Here is a 17,937-nt window from a genome sequence, read left to right on the forward strand (position 1 = left end):
TATTTAATCTTTCTGGAAATAGACGTCCAATTTTACCAGCACCAATTGTTGAAGAGACTTTCTCTTCCTCCATTTAATGGAGTTCAACCCTTTGTTGAAGATCAGGTGTCCATAGGAGGATGAATTTACTTCTGCGTTCTCAGATCTCTTCCATTGATTTATGTGTCTATGATTGTACCAGTGCCAGGCTGTTTGGACTACCATGGCTGTATAGTAGGTTCTGAGATCAGGGAGTGTGAGGCCTCCTACTTTGTTCTTCTTTTTTGATAATGCGTTACTTATCAGGGGTTCTTTCCTTTCTATATAAAATTGATGATTATTTTTTTCCATCTTGTTAAAGAATGTTGTTGGAATTTGGGTTGGGATTGCATTATATCTATTGATTACTTTGGGTAATATTGACATTTTCATAATGTTTAGTTTTCCTACCCATGAGTATGGTATGTTTTTCCACTTATGAAGTTTTCTTGGCTTCTTGCAGGAGTGTTTTATAGTTTTCTTTGTATAAGTGTTTTATGTTCCTAGTTAGAGTTATTCCTAAATATTTTATTTTTGGGGGGGAGCTATTGTAAATGGTATCCCTTTCCTGATTTCCTTTTCAGAGTTCTCTTTGTTAGTGTAGTGGAATCCAACTGATTTTTGTATGTTAATCTTGTACCCTGCTGCTTTGCTGAATCCTTTTATTAGTCCCAATAGCTTTCTTGTGGAATCGCTGGGATTTTCTGTGTATAGGATCATACCATCTGCAAATAGGGATAGTTTTACTTCTTCCTTACTGATTTAGATGCCCTTTATTTCCCTTTCTTGTCTTATTGCTCTAGCTAGGACTTCCAGTACAATTCTGAATTATAGCGGTGGTAAAGGGGATCCTTGTCTGGTTCCCATTCTCAAGGGGAATGTTTTCACTCTCTCTCCACTGAGAATAACGTTGGCTATTGGTTTTCGGCAGTGGGTGGGTGGGATTGGTTTTGTATATATGCCTTTACTTATGTTGAAGAATTTCCCTTCTATTCCTATTTTGGTGAGAGTTTTTTTAATCAGGAATGGGTGTTGAACTTTATCAAATGCCTTTTCTGCATCAATTGAGATGATCATGTGATTCTTTTCCTTTGTTTTATTTATGTGGTGGATTATATGGATTGATTTTCTAATACTGAACCATACCTGGGATTAATCCCACTTGGTCATGGTGTATTATTTTTTTGATATGTTGCTTCTAATTCATCTTTGACTTCCCAGTATCTACCCAGGGTAGTGCTGGCATTTAGTAGGTACTGCGATCCATAAGGTCACAAGGAGTCAAAACTGACTCATCAGTAGCTAACAATAAAAAATCAAATGAATAAATGAATGAACCTAAACTTTTACATTGTTGCAATTATGGTATGTATGTATATAGCCTGCTTCTTTTTCACTTTGTATTTTATCTCAAATAATTTTCATGTTGCTACAACCAATACATTAATGGAAATTTGATAGCCCTTTGAAGGTCAATGCTGTCTAATAGAACTTTCTGTATTGATAAAAGTATTTGATATCTGCATCGTCCAATACAATAGTCATTAGCTACATGTTGCTACTGATCACTTGAAATGTGGCTAGTGCAACTGATAACTGAGTTTTTAATTTTATTTAATTTTAAGTAATTTAAATCACCACATATGACTAGTGTCTACTGCAATGGACAGTGCAGGTATAGACCATAATTACTGACTATTCATTCCCTTTTGAAGAACAGTTGAGACACGTTTATAATTATTACATTATTATTCTACTGAGTGGTACTTGAAATGATGTTTTTAAATTTTTTAAAGTCAAATACATTAATCATCTCTACCTAAATTTTTTATAATTTAAATTTTTTGGAAAACGTTTACTTCCATATATGCAAAGGTAAATATCAACTCAACACTCATTCATAGAATGAACTCCAAATTCATGGGGTTTTATTTAATTGGATATTATAAAATTTACCTACTGGTGTAGTTGTTTACTGATGTTTCAAATTGTTATACTTATCCCTTAGAAAGGTTTTTATTTCATAGATAATTTAAAAGTTGGACTTATATATACCATTTTAGCAGGGTGTCTGACTTATATGCTTTATATTACCAGTTCTTAAAAATCATTAAGTACAATTAATGACTTTCGAGCACATTATATGAATAAGTCTTAGGCACAATGGTTAATGAGAAGATTATTGGATAAACTTTACCAGATGCGCTTCTCTGGGTAAGATTATCTCTCCACTTACTCTTAAAGATAAATTCCATGTACTTCCCACCCACTTTGAAAGGTATAGCACAATCCACACCAAATCCTTATTTACACAATTATAATATTCTTGGAAATATAGCCCAGTGTGTCTTCCAAACAGGAAAACAGAAGAAAACTCTGTTTCTTTTAAAATATTCATTGTCAAACATTTGCTTTTATTAATTTGTCATCATTTACATGACTCTTAAGCCACAATTGTTAACTTTGACCTGTATCTACATTTCAGTCTTTTGGTGGTTATTATTTTATTATGTCATTTACATGTTCAAAATACTGAATTATTGGATAGATAATCACAATTTAGATAGTATTAATTTTGAAGTGTCAGAGAAACAGGGTCACGTGTTAGCATAACTATTAAATTTTAGTTACTACTGGTCATCTACTTTTACAGCTGCAGATACTGTAGTAGGTAGAATTCTAAAGGTGTCCTCCCAAGATTCCTGTGCCTCACTTCACAGTTCTTCAAATCAAACACTAATCTAGGTATGTGCTGAAAAGACTTTGCAGAGGAATTAAGGTTACTAATCAAATGACCTTAAAATAGGGAGATTATCTGGATTATCCACCTGGACCCAAAGTCACTACATAATCACATCAGCCCTCAAAAGCAGAGAAGGAAGGTAGAAGAGTCAAACCAAGAAATAAAGTGGAAGATCCAGAAGGATATGGTGATGGGAAGTCAGAGGTTCCACACATGGGAAGGATTCATCATGCCACTGTTGGCTCTGGATGTAGGGAGACATATCCAAGGACTGGAGAGAGATGACTAAGAGCTAAGAATGTCTCCCAGTTGACAGCCAGCACAGAAGCGAGGACCTCAGTTTTACAGTTGCAAGAAAGTGAATTCAGCCAACACCAGAATGAGCTTGGAAGCCAATTCTTCCCAGAGCCTTCTGATAGGATCCCAGATAACCAACACCTTCATTTCAGTCTTGAAAAACCTGAAGCATATAAACCAGCCCAAGTATCCCAAGGTTCTCACCTACAGAAATGTGAGATAGTAAATTTGTGTTGTTTTAAGCTGCTAAATTTGTGGTAGTTTGTTACAACAGGGATAGAAAATTATTACTGATACCAAATTAATCATTTGACAATCTGGAGGAATATTAAAATGTGCCCAAGTCTCAGTACGTGCATTTATTTAACTACAATCTTTTTGCTTCGAGAAAAAGTTTATTTAAAAACTATATGTTGTATATGTTTTCCTATAGGTTATGCTTTCTAATCCGGTACTAGAAAATCCGGTGAACTTGGAAGCAGCCCGAATGCTGATGGCTGATGAATCTCTGTACCAAATAACAGTTCTAAAGCTTTTCAACCAGCCATTACAATGTAAGAAGTGCCTACTTGTTATTTGGCAATTATTAATTATACTCTTATAGCAAATAAGTGATCTAGCAAATAACTGTTTTATAAGGAAATGTGAATATTTTCTATATCCATTTTCAGCAATGAAATGGTACTAAGATTTCTCCTACTCTCTTTGTCAACACAGTCAGTGTGATCTTTTTTTTTTTTTTTAAAGATCATCAGAAACTTAAGCATAGTATCTTTAAATGGTGATCATAGGGATGGATGATGCCAATTGGAGCTAGTCTACCCATCACAAAGATACAACATCTAATTTTAACTCTTTGATCTATAATGGATATTTCTCAAGCTTCACTTGGAGTACCTCAGATCTTACTGATCTTAGCAAAATATTCAGCTTTTTTTTCTGGAGAGCTTCCGCCCCAGGTATTCCTTCTAAAGGTCCAGTAGAAATGGAGCCTGTCAATTTTTCTGCTCTGCTGAGCCCTTTGGTTTGCTCATTGTTCATCCTGCCTGTTTACTGCTAACTCCATTGCCCCATGCTCTTCCCATTTAGCAGAACAATGCTGTTGGCTCCTTCTATCTAGAGAGGTTTCCCACAGCTCAGAGCTGGGCCTCTAGTGGCACAGTTCTTTCATTTATATCCTGCCTTTTCCTTCCAGTAGTGCACAGTCCCCTTGCTTAGTACCTGGTATCATTACCTCCCCAGTCACCAGGCCTTGCTAATCAGACTCTGCCAAACTGGTGTCTCATGATGTTTTTCTCTCAGATATCCATTGTCTTTTTTTTCTAGTCCATTAGACAGGTCTGTACAATAGTGACCAAGTTTAAGTGCTCTTCCACAGGGCTTCTGGGTCTGATGAAAATCAAGGGGATGTTAACCAAGCATCCTTTTTGGTATCTCTGAACATGCTGTGGTTGTTGCAGAGTTCATCTAACATTCTGTGACAATTTTGAAGCTGGTTTGTACATAGAAGGAGTGGCACCACTTCACGCTGACCCTCTGTCTGACCTACCAAAATATTGTAGCATACCTGAAGTACTCACGATTCACTATGGTATCCCTTGCACCTATAAGAGTACTGGCACTCGGTAAATATTGGTGAAATTACTGACTGAATGAATGAATGATGCACATCACTCAACTTTTTATTGAGCGCGTAGCACTATTGTTACAAAGAATTAATCTATGTAATAAAGCCATGTCCATGAAAGTGAAAAAGACTTGCAACACTTACTGATGAAGATTAAAGACTACAGCCTTCAGTATGGATTACACCTCAACATAAAGAAAACAAAAATCCTCACAACTGGACCAATAAGCAACATCACAATAAACAGAGAAAACTTTGACCTTGTCAAGGATTTCATTTTACTTGGACCCATAATCAACGTCCATGGAAGTAATAGTCAAGAAATCAAAAGATGCATTGCATTGGACAAATTGGCTGCAAAAGACCTCTTGAAAGTGTTAAAAAGCAAAGATGTCACTTAGAGGACTAAGGTGCACCTGACCCAAGCCATGGTGTTTTCAATTGCCCTATTGGAATGTGAAAACTGGACAAAGAATAAGGAAGACCAAAGAACTGATGCCTTTGAGTTATGATGTTGGTGAAGAATACTGAATATACATACCATGGACTGCCAGAAGAACAAACAAATCTGCCTTGGAAGAAGTATAGTTAGAATGCTCCTTGGAAGCAAGGATGGTGAGACTTCATCTCACATACTTTGGACATGTTATCAGGAAGGACCCGTCCCTGGAGTAGTAAAGTTGAGGATCAGCAAAAAAGAAGAGGACCCTCAGCAAGATGGATTGACACAGTGGCTGCAAAAATGGGCTCAAGCATAACGACGATTGTGAGGATGGCGCGAGACCGGGCAGTGTTTCGTTCTGTTGTACTTAGGGTGGCTATCAGTCAGAACCAACTTGATGGCACCTAACAACAACATGTCCATTTTCAGCTGAACAGTAATTTTAAAGCTGGTTTTAAGGAATTTTTTACAGTAACTGATTCTGTGCAATAGATTTTGTTTTTGCCAACCTTGGAAGCCCATCCCTTACATCCCTGAGTGCTGCCCCCCAGGAGCAAGAACCACTTTCACCATATTTGGCTGTTTCTTCTGGAATTTACACTATATTCTAAGCTTATCTATACTAATATTTCTTGGGTGTTCAGTTTTAGAAATTATTTGTAGACTCCTTACAAAACGTAAAGATTTCGTTCTTATGCTGCCATTCCCACCTATTCTTCCTCTCTCTTATCCTCCTGATATAGTTACATCACAGTGCTTGGTTACTTTATTATGACTATACAAATATTCTTCACAGGTGAGCCATGTATGATTGTTTCTTGTACAAATGTCCTAATTTTTCATTTCCTTGTCTCTTATAGCTCTACCCCCAATCGTCTCCTAAACTTGCTGACAAAGCTATAAAATGACTCCCCCAGGGTGGTCAAACACATCCATCCCCCTCTCCCCCACCTCCCCTTTGGAGATTTCTTTCCTGTGGTGCTCCATCCTTCTCTTTTAGTTCTGAATTGGCAGTCGTCTAGACCTGCACCATGGGTATCCTGGGACTACCCTTTAGCCTGCATCCTGGGTTGGCACTCCTGTTTGATCCTTCATTTTCCTCTTTGTTCATTTGTTCCTTCATTTTATTGTAGCACATCTTTTAGGAGCTTCTTTAAGAAAGGGTGCATGGGAGCTAAATCTTCAATGACTTTGTGTGTCTAAAAATATATTTATTCTACTCTCATATGTTCATAGTTTGTTTAATATTGAATTTTAGTTTGGAAATAATTATCTTTCAGAATTTTAAAGATTCTTTCTTACCTTCTAGGTTCTAGTGTTGCTCTTGAGATGTGTGATTTCATTCAAATGTCCAGTTCTTCATGTGTGATTTATTTGTACTTTCTAGAAGCTTTTAGAATCTTCTGTTTCCAGAGATTTGAAATTTCATGATGATGTTTGTCTTTTGTTTTTGTTCTCCTCACTCATCGTGTAGGGCACTTTAATCCTTTAGTTCTAGGAAATTTTCTTATATGATTTTTTTTTTTCTTCCTCCTCCATTTTTCCTGTTCTCTCTTCTAGATCTCTTGTGATTTGGTTGTTGGACCTGATCCTCTAATTTTAAAAAATCTATTCTCTCCTATTATACAGCTCTTTGTCTTTTGTTCTATTTTCTGAGAGATTTCCAGAAAAATATGTTTCTATTTCGCATTTTTCCCCTTGCTTATTTGTTTGGTTGCTGTCTTTCATGATGTTGGCCTTGCTCAAATATTTGGCGACCTTTGGCTGTCCATTTATATGAGGGACCTATGATGAATGATACGTTAAATAGATTGGAAGTTCTGTAGACTGTTTTGCTTCATTATAGGGTTATTTAGCAAGGACCTGGCCATTTTCATTAATTAAGCCTAACTATTTCTCTTGAGGAAATCCTGGTGGCATAGTAGTTATGTGCTACGGCTGCTAACCAGAAGATCAGCAGTTCAAGTCCACCAGGCACTTCTTGGAAACTCTATGGGGCAGTTCTACTCTGTCCTAAAGGGTCCCTATGAGTCGGAATCAACTCGAGGGCAGTGGGTTTATTTCTTTTGAAGGAACCCTGTTGACACAGTGGTTAAGCACTTGTCTGCCAACTGAAATGTCGGTGGTTTGAACCCACCAGCCACTTAACGGGAGAAAGATGTGGCAGTCTGCTTCTGTAAAGATTACATACAGCCTTATAAACCCTATGGGGCAGTTCTACTCTGCCTAAACGGTTGCTGTGAGTCAGAATTGACTTGATGGCAAGGGGTTATTTATTTTTTTGAGATCAATTGTCCAATCTTGTGCCTGGCAAGAGGTAGCCACTAGCTGCTTATAATCTGGAACCTGAGTAGGGAGAAAGAACCAGGAATCTTACGTGTTCAATATGACTTATTTGATTTATCCCCCATTTCGGTCTCTTACCATACTCCTGGTCTGATTTGTGCCTAGTGTTCTCTAGTCCTAAACCTCTTTGGCTCAGTTTCTCTAGAGATTAAATATCCTCCCCTCTGCCTGGGTAGGGAAGGGGTGGTCACTGCATTGCAGAAGATGAGGCTGTAAGTCTGTGGGGGTCTGTGCCATACCCCTGCTTTCAAAGGTATTTGGTACCTCCAACATTAGAATATTTTCTGAAGTTCTGAAGTGCAAATCAACTCACTTCCTATTGACTTTACCTCATCATGCAATGAAGTTTCAAATTTCTATAACCTGCTAAGACAAGTACCATTTGACAACCATTTTCCATCCTGGAAAAAAAAAAAAGAATTAACATCTTTATTTTTTTGCTCTACTTGAGGTTTTACACCTCATTTTTATACTTTTATTACCATTTTGTTGAAGCTTTGGAAAGAGGGCACATAAAACCACATATTCAATTTTCCATGTTAACTAGAATCTCTTCGTATTTTCCTTTACAGTGGGAAATGGCAGCTCTGTGTCATCTGAAGAGCCACAGGAATTTGTCAAGTAAGTTTTTCTTTACACAATTCTACATAGATTTGTTTAGTAAAGGGTCATTATTCAAACTGCTGATATTTTCTATCTATAATTGAATTTTTTTTTTAACCTGTGAAAGGAAGAAGGTATGTTTTTCTTACAATAATTTTTTAAAGAGTTGTCTTTAGTAAAAATGTGGAAAATGATCAGTTCTTTCTAAACTATCAAATTAAAATTGAATGTAACTCTATTAACCTGCCCATTTTTATTTTTGAAATCGTAAAAAATGTGCTACCAACATAAGCACAAACTATTATCGATTACAAAAATCCAAGTAATTAAGGAGCACAAACGATTATACCCAAAACAAAACCAAATCCACTGCCATCCAGTCGATTCTGACTCATAGTGACCCTATAGGACAGAGTAGAACTGCCCAACAGAGTTTCCAAGGAGTGCATTGGTGGATTCAAACCGCCGACCTCTTGGTTAGCAGCCGTAACACTTAACCACTACGCCACCAGGGTTTCCCAAACGATGATAGATTACAAAAATCCAAGTAATTAAGGAGAAGATAAGATTATAGAGGAAAATAGTGAGAATTAGGGCTAAAGCTGTTGCACCATTTGGGAGACAACCTGACAATGTGACAATTCAGCCATGAACACCTGTGCAATGTACAGGCCCATACTCTTACATATGGTCCTGTACCGTTTTGTTTCTTAAGCATTTCACCAGCCAACAGGATACAGAAAACCATCAACTAACTAGCGTTGAAGTAATGCTTCAGCTCAGGTTTCCCTTTCTTCACAAAAGATGAATAAAATTAGGTAATGTAAGTGGCTTCTGTTTGTGAGTTAGTACAGTAGTTTGGCATGCGGTAGTGGGAATTGTTGTTAGAGGCCATCAAGTCTATTTAGACTCATAGTGATCCCAAGGACAGAGTAGAACTTCTGCACATGATTTTCTAGGCTATAATCCTCACAGGAGCAGACTGCTAGGTCTTTCTCTTGCAGAGCTACTTTGTTGCTGTCGTTGTGTGCCATCAACTTGATTCTGACTCATAGCAACCCTATAGGACAGAATAGAACTGCCCCATAGGGTTTCCAAGGAGCCACTGGTGGATTTGAACTGCCAATCTTTTGGTTGGCAGCCTGAGCTTTTAACCATTTCACTAGCAGGGCTCTGCGGAGCCACTAGGTGGGTTCAAATAGTCAACATTGCATTTAACAGTCGAGCACTTTACTGTTGCACATCAGAACTCCTTATAAAGCATCATATGCAATAAGATGTGAGGGGGTACAGTGGTAAGTAAGAAAGACACATTCTCTTGCGTTTAATGAGAAAGCGTAAGATAGAATATAAGCACAAAAGTTAGTAAATAAGGAAAATATCAAAAAGTATTATATAGAGAATTAACTATGGTAATGTTGGATAGCTGGCTGGCTACCTAGGTGATTAAAAAAGATTTCTCTGAAGAGGTGTTGTTTAAGCTGGGATATAAATTATAAGGAATCGTCCATGCAAGGTTTAGGAGAGGAGCATTCGAAACAGAGGGAATAACTAATGCGAAGACCCTGAATTGGATATAAGCATGGTGTGTTAGAGGACCAGAAAAAGACCTGGGTAGTCGGAACACAACAGAGGGAAAGCCAATCAGGGTGGATGATGAAGGAAGAGAAGTAGGAAGAGGCCACTTAGAACTTCATAAACCTGGGAAGGAATTTGTATATTATTATACTTGCAACGGGAATTGGAATATAATCCGATTTACATTTAATAAGCACTACTTTAGCTGCTGTGCAAGGAATATATTGTAAGGAATATAAAAGAAGGAGAATTAGTAAGATATTTCAGTAGATTAGGGGAGAGATGATGGTGGTTTGGACTAGGATTAGAGGCATAGATATGGAAAGGGATAAAAGTGGTTAAAGTAAATAAATTCAAAATATGGTTTGAAGAAGCCTTAAGTGATCAGATGTGGTATGTGAGAGAAAGTAGAATCAAGGATAATCACAAAATTTTAGTTTGAGCTGGCAAGCAGTGCTATTATTTATTGAGATGGAGGAGATTAGTAGAGACACAGGTTTTAGGGTATAAAGAAAGAGTTTTGTGTAGGTAAATGCTGAGTTTGAAATGCCTGATTTTGTTGTCATTGTTGTTAGGTGACATCGAGTTGGTTCCAACTCATAGCAACCCTGTGTACAACAGTACAAATCACTCCTTGCTCTGGCGCCATCTTCACAGCATTGTTATGCTTGAGCACATTGTTGCAGCTACTGTGTCAATCTATCTCATTGTGGGTCTTCCTCTTTTACACTGACCCTCCACTTTACCTACCATAATGTCCTCCTCCAGGGACTGATCCCTTCTGATAACACGTGATAACTGTGTAGATCATAACAAATTATGGATAACATTGCGAAGAATGGGAATTCCAGAGCACTTAATTGTGCTCATGAGGAACCTGTACATAGACAAAGAGGCAGTCCTTAGAAGAGAACAATGGGATATTGCGTGGTTTAAAGTCAGGAAAGGTATATATTAGGGTTGTATCCTTTCACCACACTTATTCAGCCTTTTATCACACTTATTCAGCCTTTTATCACACTTATTCAGCCTGTACACAGAGCAAATAATCTGAGAAGCTGGACTATATGAAGAACTGGTAGCAGGATTGAAGACAGACCCATTAACAACCTGCGATATGCAGACAACACAACCTTTCTTGCTGAAAGTGAAGAGGACTTGAAGCACTTACTAATGAAGATCAAAGACCACAGCCTTCAGTACGGGTTGCACCTCAACATAAAGAAAACAAAAATCCTCACAACTGGACCAATAAGCAACATTGTGGTAAATGGAAAAAAGATTGAAGTTGTGAAGGATTTCATTTTACTCAGATCCACAATCAATGTGCATGGAAGCAGCAGTCGAGAAATCAAATGTTGCATTGCATTGGGTAAATCTGCAGCAAAAGACCTTTTTAAGGTGTTGAATAGCAAAGATGTCACTTTAAAGACTAAGGTGTGCCTGACCCAAGCCATGGTGTTTTCAATGGCCTTGTGTGCATGCAAAAGCTGGACAGTGAATAAGGAAGACTGAAGAAGAATTGATGCCTTTTAGTTATGGTGTTGAAGAATATTGAATCTACCATGGACTGCGAGAAAAATGAACAATCTGTCTTGGAAGAAGTACAGCCAGAATATTCCTTAGAAGCTAGGGAGATGAGACTTTGCCTTATGTACTTTGGACATGTTATCAAGAGGGACCATTCCCTGGAGAAGGACATCATGCTTGGTAAAGTAGAGGGTCAGTGAAAAAGAGGAAGACCCTCTATGAAATGGATTGACACAGTGGCTACAACAGTGGGCTCAAGCATAACAATGATTGTGAGGCTGATGCAGGACCAGGCACCCTTAGCTCTTAACCACTACACCACTGGAGTTTCCAAAATGTATATAGAAATGTAAAAGATCTAGCATAATCATGGTAATATTGAAGAACAAAGTTAGAAAACTTACACTCCCAGATATTAAGACACACTAGACAACTACAGTAAGCTTCACTCTGATTAGATAATTTTAGGTCCCTAAACTAATCACCATGGTCAGACAGCCCTGAACTGATCAGGCCCCTGACTTAGAACTAGGTACGGGAACAATCTTATTCAGACCACATGGCTTCTACATAATAGGGGAAGAATGGAATTGCTACTGGGGAGGCAACCACAATTTCCATTTATAACAACCTTTTATAGAGAAGATAACATTTTTACTGGAACTGAATCTTGATGAGTAAGACTTTGACAGACACAGAAAAGAGTTTCTAGATAAAACTGGTTGTGCAGATACAGAAATTTAATACTACGTTATGATCAGGAATGGCAGGAAGTCCTGTGTAATGGAGCCTGTAGATGTGGGGATGAATAATGAAGAAAAGGCTGGAAATGGGCAGATGGTGAAGAGTCTTGGATCCTATTTGAAAGTGTTTAGACTTCATCCCATTGAATTAGATAGCCAAAAGAGGTTTTTAAAAAGAAGCTCGATAACCTGGAATAGGGAGAGACTGAGTATAGGAAAACAGAAAACTGTTAGCATTTGCAGGAGACAAATCATGAGGTACTAACCTAAGGCAATGGAGATCAGCTGACACTGACTAGGTGCTAAACTTCCTGTTTGATTTTTCATGCATTAGTCCACTGAAAGCTCACAACAACTGCATGAGAAAATCTTAATTTTATAGATGAGAAAACAAGCATGAAAAGTTAGATAACTTGTCCTGGCTCACACAGCTAATAAGTAGTGGTACTAGAGTGTGTTTTCACCCAGGCCCGCTGATTCCGGAGTCTGTACTCTTAGCCATGACGCTACACAACTAGATCATGGCGGAAAGGAAGATTCCATTCAGAGATTCAGGCTTTGCTTACGGCTGGATGTTGTTACTTCCATGAAATGACACTCCTCTGAATCTCTTTTACCCTTAGTGATTCTTTGTGTTTCTTTCACTGGCTCCTCTTCACTGTGAATTGGATTCTGCTCTTTCTTTTCTAAACACTCCTTTGGAGTTTTTTCCTAATGGTGGCATCTATCAGCTTTTATGTTGCTTTTACCCCAATCTCTTATTTTCAGTCTCAATTTTTTTTATCATACTCCTAAAGGCCTTTTCCACTTTCCTACCCTAATCATCACCTAAAAACCATGTCTGAAATCAAACTCATCTTCTATATCAGTTTCACCTGATACTTCCTATTAAGAGCAAAAATTCTTCCATGCTTTAGAATATTTGACCTTTGAACTTCTTAACATTTCATACCCTATCAAGCAATCCATTCTGTCAATTCTTTAGCATTGTCTCTTAGATTCATCTCCTCCCCTTTGTAACCTTTGCTCCCACCCTAGCATTTTTTTTTTAGCATTAGCTCTCAGTATCTCCTGGTCCCCCACACAGAATCTCCCTTATATTATCTACCTGTGTACTAATGCCAGAGTAAGCTCTTGTCCAGACACTGATTTCATAATTTCTTTGCTTTTATTCAAGAACTTCTGTTGGCTCTCAATGACCTAATGAATCAAGTCTACTGAATCAACTCTAACCTGTCCTCTGCCTAAATTTGATGGCCCTGCACTGCCTGATTTCACATGCTTTATCAAATTCCCTCTCCTCTAAATTTGGAACTCTCCATTCTGGTCAATTGTCATGTTGCTATCATCCCTTCCCCCAGTAGCCTCTACGTACATTCCCATCTAAGCTATTGCTAATACTGCTTCCCTGGCCTAGAATGCTCCTTCTTTTTTTTCAAGTCCCATATCCCAAGTGACTCTTTCTAATGGCTTCAAGACACAGTCACATCTCCATCCTTCAACTTCTTTTGTGCTTATTACCACTGCAAAAGAAATAACTGTAATTGTATTCTCCAAATGTCTGTGCTACATGTTGTGCACCTTATTATGTTAATATCTAAAGCAGTTCTATTTACTAGTCCAGTTATATATCTTATTTTCCCAACAGGATACTAAGCTCTGTTCAGTTTAAAATTATGTCTTCTACTTTTTTATATTCATAATGCCAATGATAATAGTCAATAAATTTCTATTATTGGTTGAAACTATAAACACATGTGCTTTTTTTTTATACTGTATGTATATATTCCTGTAGGCTTAGTAGTGTATTTGAATAATAGTAAAATGTAGTTACTATTCTTTCATTTTAAGGAGCTGTTTCCTTTGTAGAATTGAAAATACAAATATTCACAAATGTTTAAGACATTCAGCTTTGTATATCCAAACTATACTACAGTTATACCTTTTAGGGTAATATTTTTAATTATTCTGGGGGAAAAAAGAAAATCCCTGAAGGCTAACAGTTTGAAATTGAACAGGACACCCTTGGGAAGGGAGAGGGTCATGGGTCGTCCTCAAACAGACAAAAAACAATGGAGACGATTGTGCCTGAAGATGGTGTATTTTTTTTCACTAGACAGTGTGTTGACAGTTTCCTTCCTCTTGGGTCATTGTTGTCTGCTAAATGATCTGTGACAGCAAATTGATCACAAGCTTTTTCATGCAGGAGATATAATGCAGCCTTTCATTTTGTTACCTCCGTCACCAAATGCTGAAACATTTTGTTGGCAAATTAATGTTAGTTTAGTATATCATTTAGTAGTCTAAAGCACTGCGTGAAGCTCTGGAAGCAATAATAGTAATGATTAATTTATCTTCACCAAGTTTCAGATTTCTATTTAAGTGTGATTGCAAAAGTAATAAAAGGTTTGAAAAATATTAGTTTTAAAATTAGGTGTCAGTAGTTGTGGTTTAAATAAATGAATGCATTAACACATTTCCATATTGCCCCCATTAACTTGAAAATTGAGTCAAATATGTACTTTAAGTTCCTAGAATTTACCTATAAAAATTAAAGCTAATTTACTTGTTCTAAGTGAAAAGTTGCTTCTTTCTCCAAAGAGCTGGGAATTTAGATTGGAAAATAGACATTAGGCCTTTAACATTTTGATTCTAGACATCTATTTAAGCCAGTTAATTGATGATTTCACATGTCTGAAAAATACCCCAAAGTAATGTTTTGTTTATGGAGTGCTGAGAATCTCTAAAAAAAAATTGTAGGTACAGAGTTTCTGTTTCAGGTGATGAAAAGTTTAGAACTAGGTAGTGGTGATAGTTGCCCAATATTGTGAATATAAAAAATACTATTCAATTGTACACTTAAGAATAGTTAAAATGGAAAATTTTATTTTATATATATATATATACCCAGAATAATTTTTTTTTTTGTTTGTAGGAAAAAAAACTTGGAAAGACAGTTATTTGACTCCTTTTTAGTTCCTGTTTAATACCTTATAACAATCTTTACTATCCCATTAGGACATAGTAATATTTAGCACAAGGAAGGAAAAGTGTAGGCAGGAATATTAGAAAAGTATTGTTTTTCCCCACTTTGAAAGTGACCATATTCTGTGTAAAATTAAACCAATCTCAATTCTGATGCTTTTATTCTCTCCTTATGGTAAAAAGTAAATACAGGTGATTTTACTAAAATTTGGAATAAAAGTTTAAGAAAATTTTTTATTTTAGAATGAGAAAACTTAGACAATTCTTTTCCTAAAGATCTTTTTTATTAATGTGAGTCATGGAAGACAATTTAAACCTATATGTTTCATAATATACACATGGGTACACATGTACATTTACTATTGAAAAATGATTTGGACCGATGTTCTTTTATGTGATTTGATTTTCTAGTGTTGAAATGAATATGTCAGATATACTATAAAATTTGCAAATTGGTCTAACGTCTTATGACAAGATATTGCTCTCTGAACAGTCCACTCTGATAAGATAATTTTAAAAAGAGAATTTGCAAACTACTCATTGTCTGATTTTAATTTATATTTCCAGATCAGTTAAAGATGTTTCATTTAACGATTACTATGAGACATGGTCTGTGATAGCCACATCGAATACCACAGAATATTACAGAACTCCAGGTAAGGTGATCCAGCCTCATCCTACGTCCTTCTGGTATATACTTATCTCTTAATTATTCTCAGCTTGTCTTTCTTTCAAAGACTAATTGACACACATTTCCAGTGTGAGGGTGATAAACGTTTCTTTTGGCTCTGTACTTTTATTCATTCAACAAGTATTCATTTAGATCCTTTTTTGTATAGAATCCTGGACTGAAGTCTGATTAAAAGCCAAAAGGAAAGATAGGAATAAAAGATGAAGTTCTCAATCTTATGAAGTTAATTTTACTCCCTTCACCCTAGAAACAAGCCTTCACTGCAGGAGAAAACCTTTTTCATTCTAAGCCCAGTTATCCTCTAAGCTAGGGAAAGTAGATAGAAAGCAAGAAAGCATATGAGCCTAGCTAAAACAAACAAACAAAAGTAGATTCCGACTGATAGCAACCCTAAAGGACTGAGTAGAACTGCCCCATAGGGTTCCCAGGGAGTGCCTGGTGAATTTGAACTGCCAATCTTTTGGTTAGCAGCCATATATCTTTGCCACTATGCTGCCAGGATTTCCATGATCCTAGCTAGAGCGGCTCAATTTTATCTAAGAGGAGAAAAACATGTGTTATCATCATACCAACACCCATTGCTATCGAGTCATTCTAATTAATGCTGACCCCATGTGTTAGAGAGTAGAACTGCTCCTTAGGGTTTTCTTGGCTGTAATCTTTGTGGAAGCAGTTCTTCAGGGCTTTGTTCCACGGAGCTAGTGGGTAGGTTCGAGCACAAATCGCTTGTGCCACTCTGGGGAGACGTTTTACCATCAAACATTAGGAGCTAAAAAGACAAAATGAGACATCTGGATAATTTCCTGGTCCTATTTAATCAGATCTTCAGAGTACGATTTCATTATGTGGATTGAAGTGGGCTCCCCAGTCCACACGTGCCTACTGAAATGTGACTTTGCCTCAGCCATCTGCTAAAATGGTGCATTCTAAAGTTACCAGTGACTTCCTAATTCCCAGATTTTAGTCCCTATCTGACTTGAACTTTCATCAGTTACACCTTTCTTAACTTAGAAGACACCTTATGCCCATGGTTCCTCTCCTACTGTCCTGAGCGCTTCTTTGCCATTTTCCTTAGCAATTCCTTCTTCATTTCATCCTCTCTATGCACTATCTCTGGAGGACCTTATCCACGGCCATGGTTTTCATTATCCTACATTCCAGTGATCCTTTAAGCCACATCTCTAGCCAGACCTCTCTTCTGAATTGCACACGCATGTTTACAACTGTGCATTGGACGTCTCAGCAACACATGTTACAGACATCTCATACTTAAGATGCCCCAAAGTGAATTCATGATCTTCCCCCTGAAAACTGCCCTTGCTCCTTTATTACCTCTCTTGGTTAGTGGTAGATTACCATTCTTGGAGTGACTTGCCCAAGCCAGAATCATAGAAGTGACCCTACACTTCTTTATCTCCCTTATTAAATCTTGTCGAATTTATCTGCTGCATCTCCGTGAATGCTTCTCCCCCACGCCATTCCTGTGGCCATGGTCTTCATCTGAGGCTCCTTTGTATCTCATCACATCATTGGGACAGTCTCCTAGTTGGTTCCAAGAAAACAAAATATCAGACAAAAAATAGTATCTAGTTTTATTAAGGCACAAATCAAGGCAAAAAGTGGTAGGAACTTAACAAGTATGTACAGACGTATACAGGAGCCCTGGCAGCACAGTGGTTAAGAGCTCAGCTGCTAACTGAAAGGTCAGTGGTTTGAATCTATCAGTCCTTCCTCAGGAGAAAGATGTGGCAGCTTGCTTCCATAAAGATTACAGCCTTGAAAATCCTATGAGGCAGTTCTGTTGTTGTTAGATGCCGTCGAGTTGGTTCCAACTCTTAGCGACCCTATGCACAACAGAACGAAACACTTCCCTGTCCTGCGCCATCCTTACAATCGTTGGTATGCTTGAGCTCATTGTTGCAGCCACTGTGTCAATCCACCTCGTTGAGGGTCTTCCTCTTTTCTGCTGACCCTGTACTCTGCCAAGCATGATGTCCTTCTCCAGGGACTGATTCCTCCTGACAACATGTTCAAAGTACGTAAGACGTGGTCTCGCCATCCTTGCCTCTAAGGAGCATTCTGGCCGCACTTCTTCCAAGACAGATTTGTTCATTCTTTTGGCAGTCCATGGTATATTCAATATTCTTCACCAACACCACAATTCAAAGGCGTCAATTCTTCTTTGGCCTTCCTTATTCATTGTCCAGCTTTCATACCCGTATGATGTGATTGAAAATACCATGGCTTGGGTCAGGTGCACCTTAGTCCTCAGGGTGACATCTTTGCTCTTCAACACTTCCAAGAGGTCCTTTGAAGCAGATTTGCCCAATGCAA

At 37.6% G+C, this 17,937-nt stretch overlaps 1 protein-coding gene across 1 annotated transcript in view; it reads left to right on the forward strand.

Annotated features, from left to right (window-relative positions):
• Positions 1-17,937, forward strand: part of UBE2U (ubiquitin conjugating enzyme E2 U) — a 77,861-nt gene that overhangs the window by 17,469 nt on the left and 42,455 nt on the right. Inside the window, exons 5-8 of the mRNA XM_064279956.1 lie at positions 3,492-3,612; positions 8,046-8,094; positions 8,204-8,210; positions 15,436-15,568. Coding sequence (XP_064136026.1) covers positions 3,492-3,612; positions 8,046-8,094; positions 8,204-8,210; positions 15,436-15,568 — 310 coding nt within the window. The remainder of the gene's footprint in view (positions 1-3,491; positions 3,613-8,045; positions 8,095-8,203; positions 8,211-15,435; positions 15,569-17,937) is intronic.

Source organism: Loxodonta africana, chromosome 3 (genome assembly GCF_030014295.1).
Source record: "Loxodonta africana isolate mLoxAfr1 chromosome 3, mLoxAfr1.hap2, whole genome shotgun sequence".
NCBI classification, from domain to species: domain Eukaryota; kingdom Metazoa; phylum Chordata; class Mammalia; order Proboscidea; family Elephantidae; genus Loxodonta; species Loxodonta africana.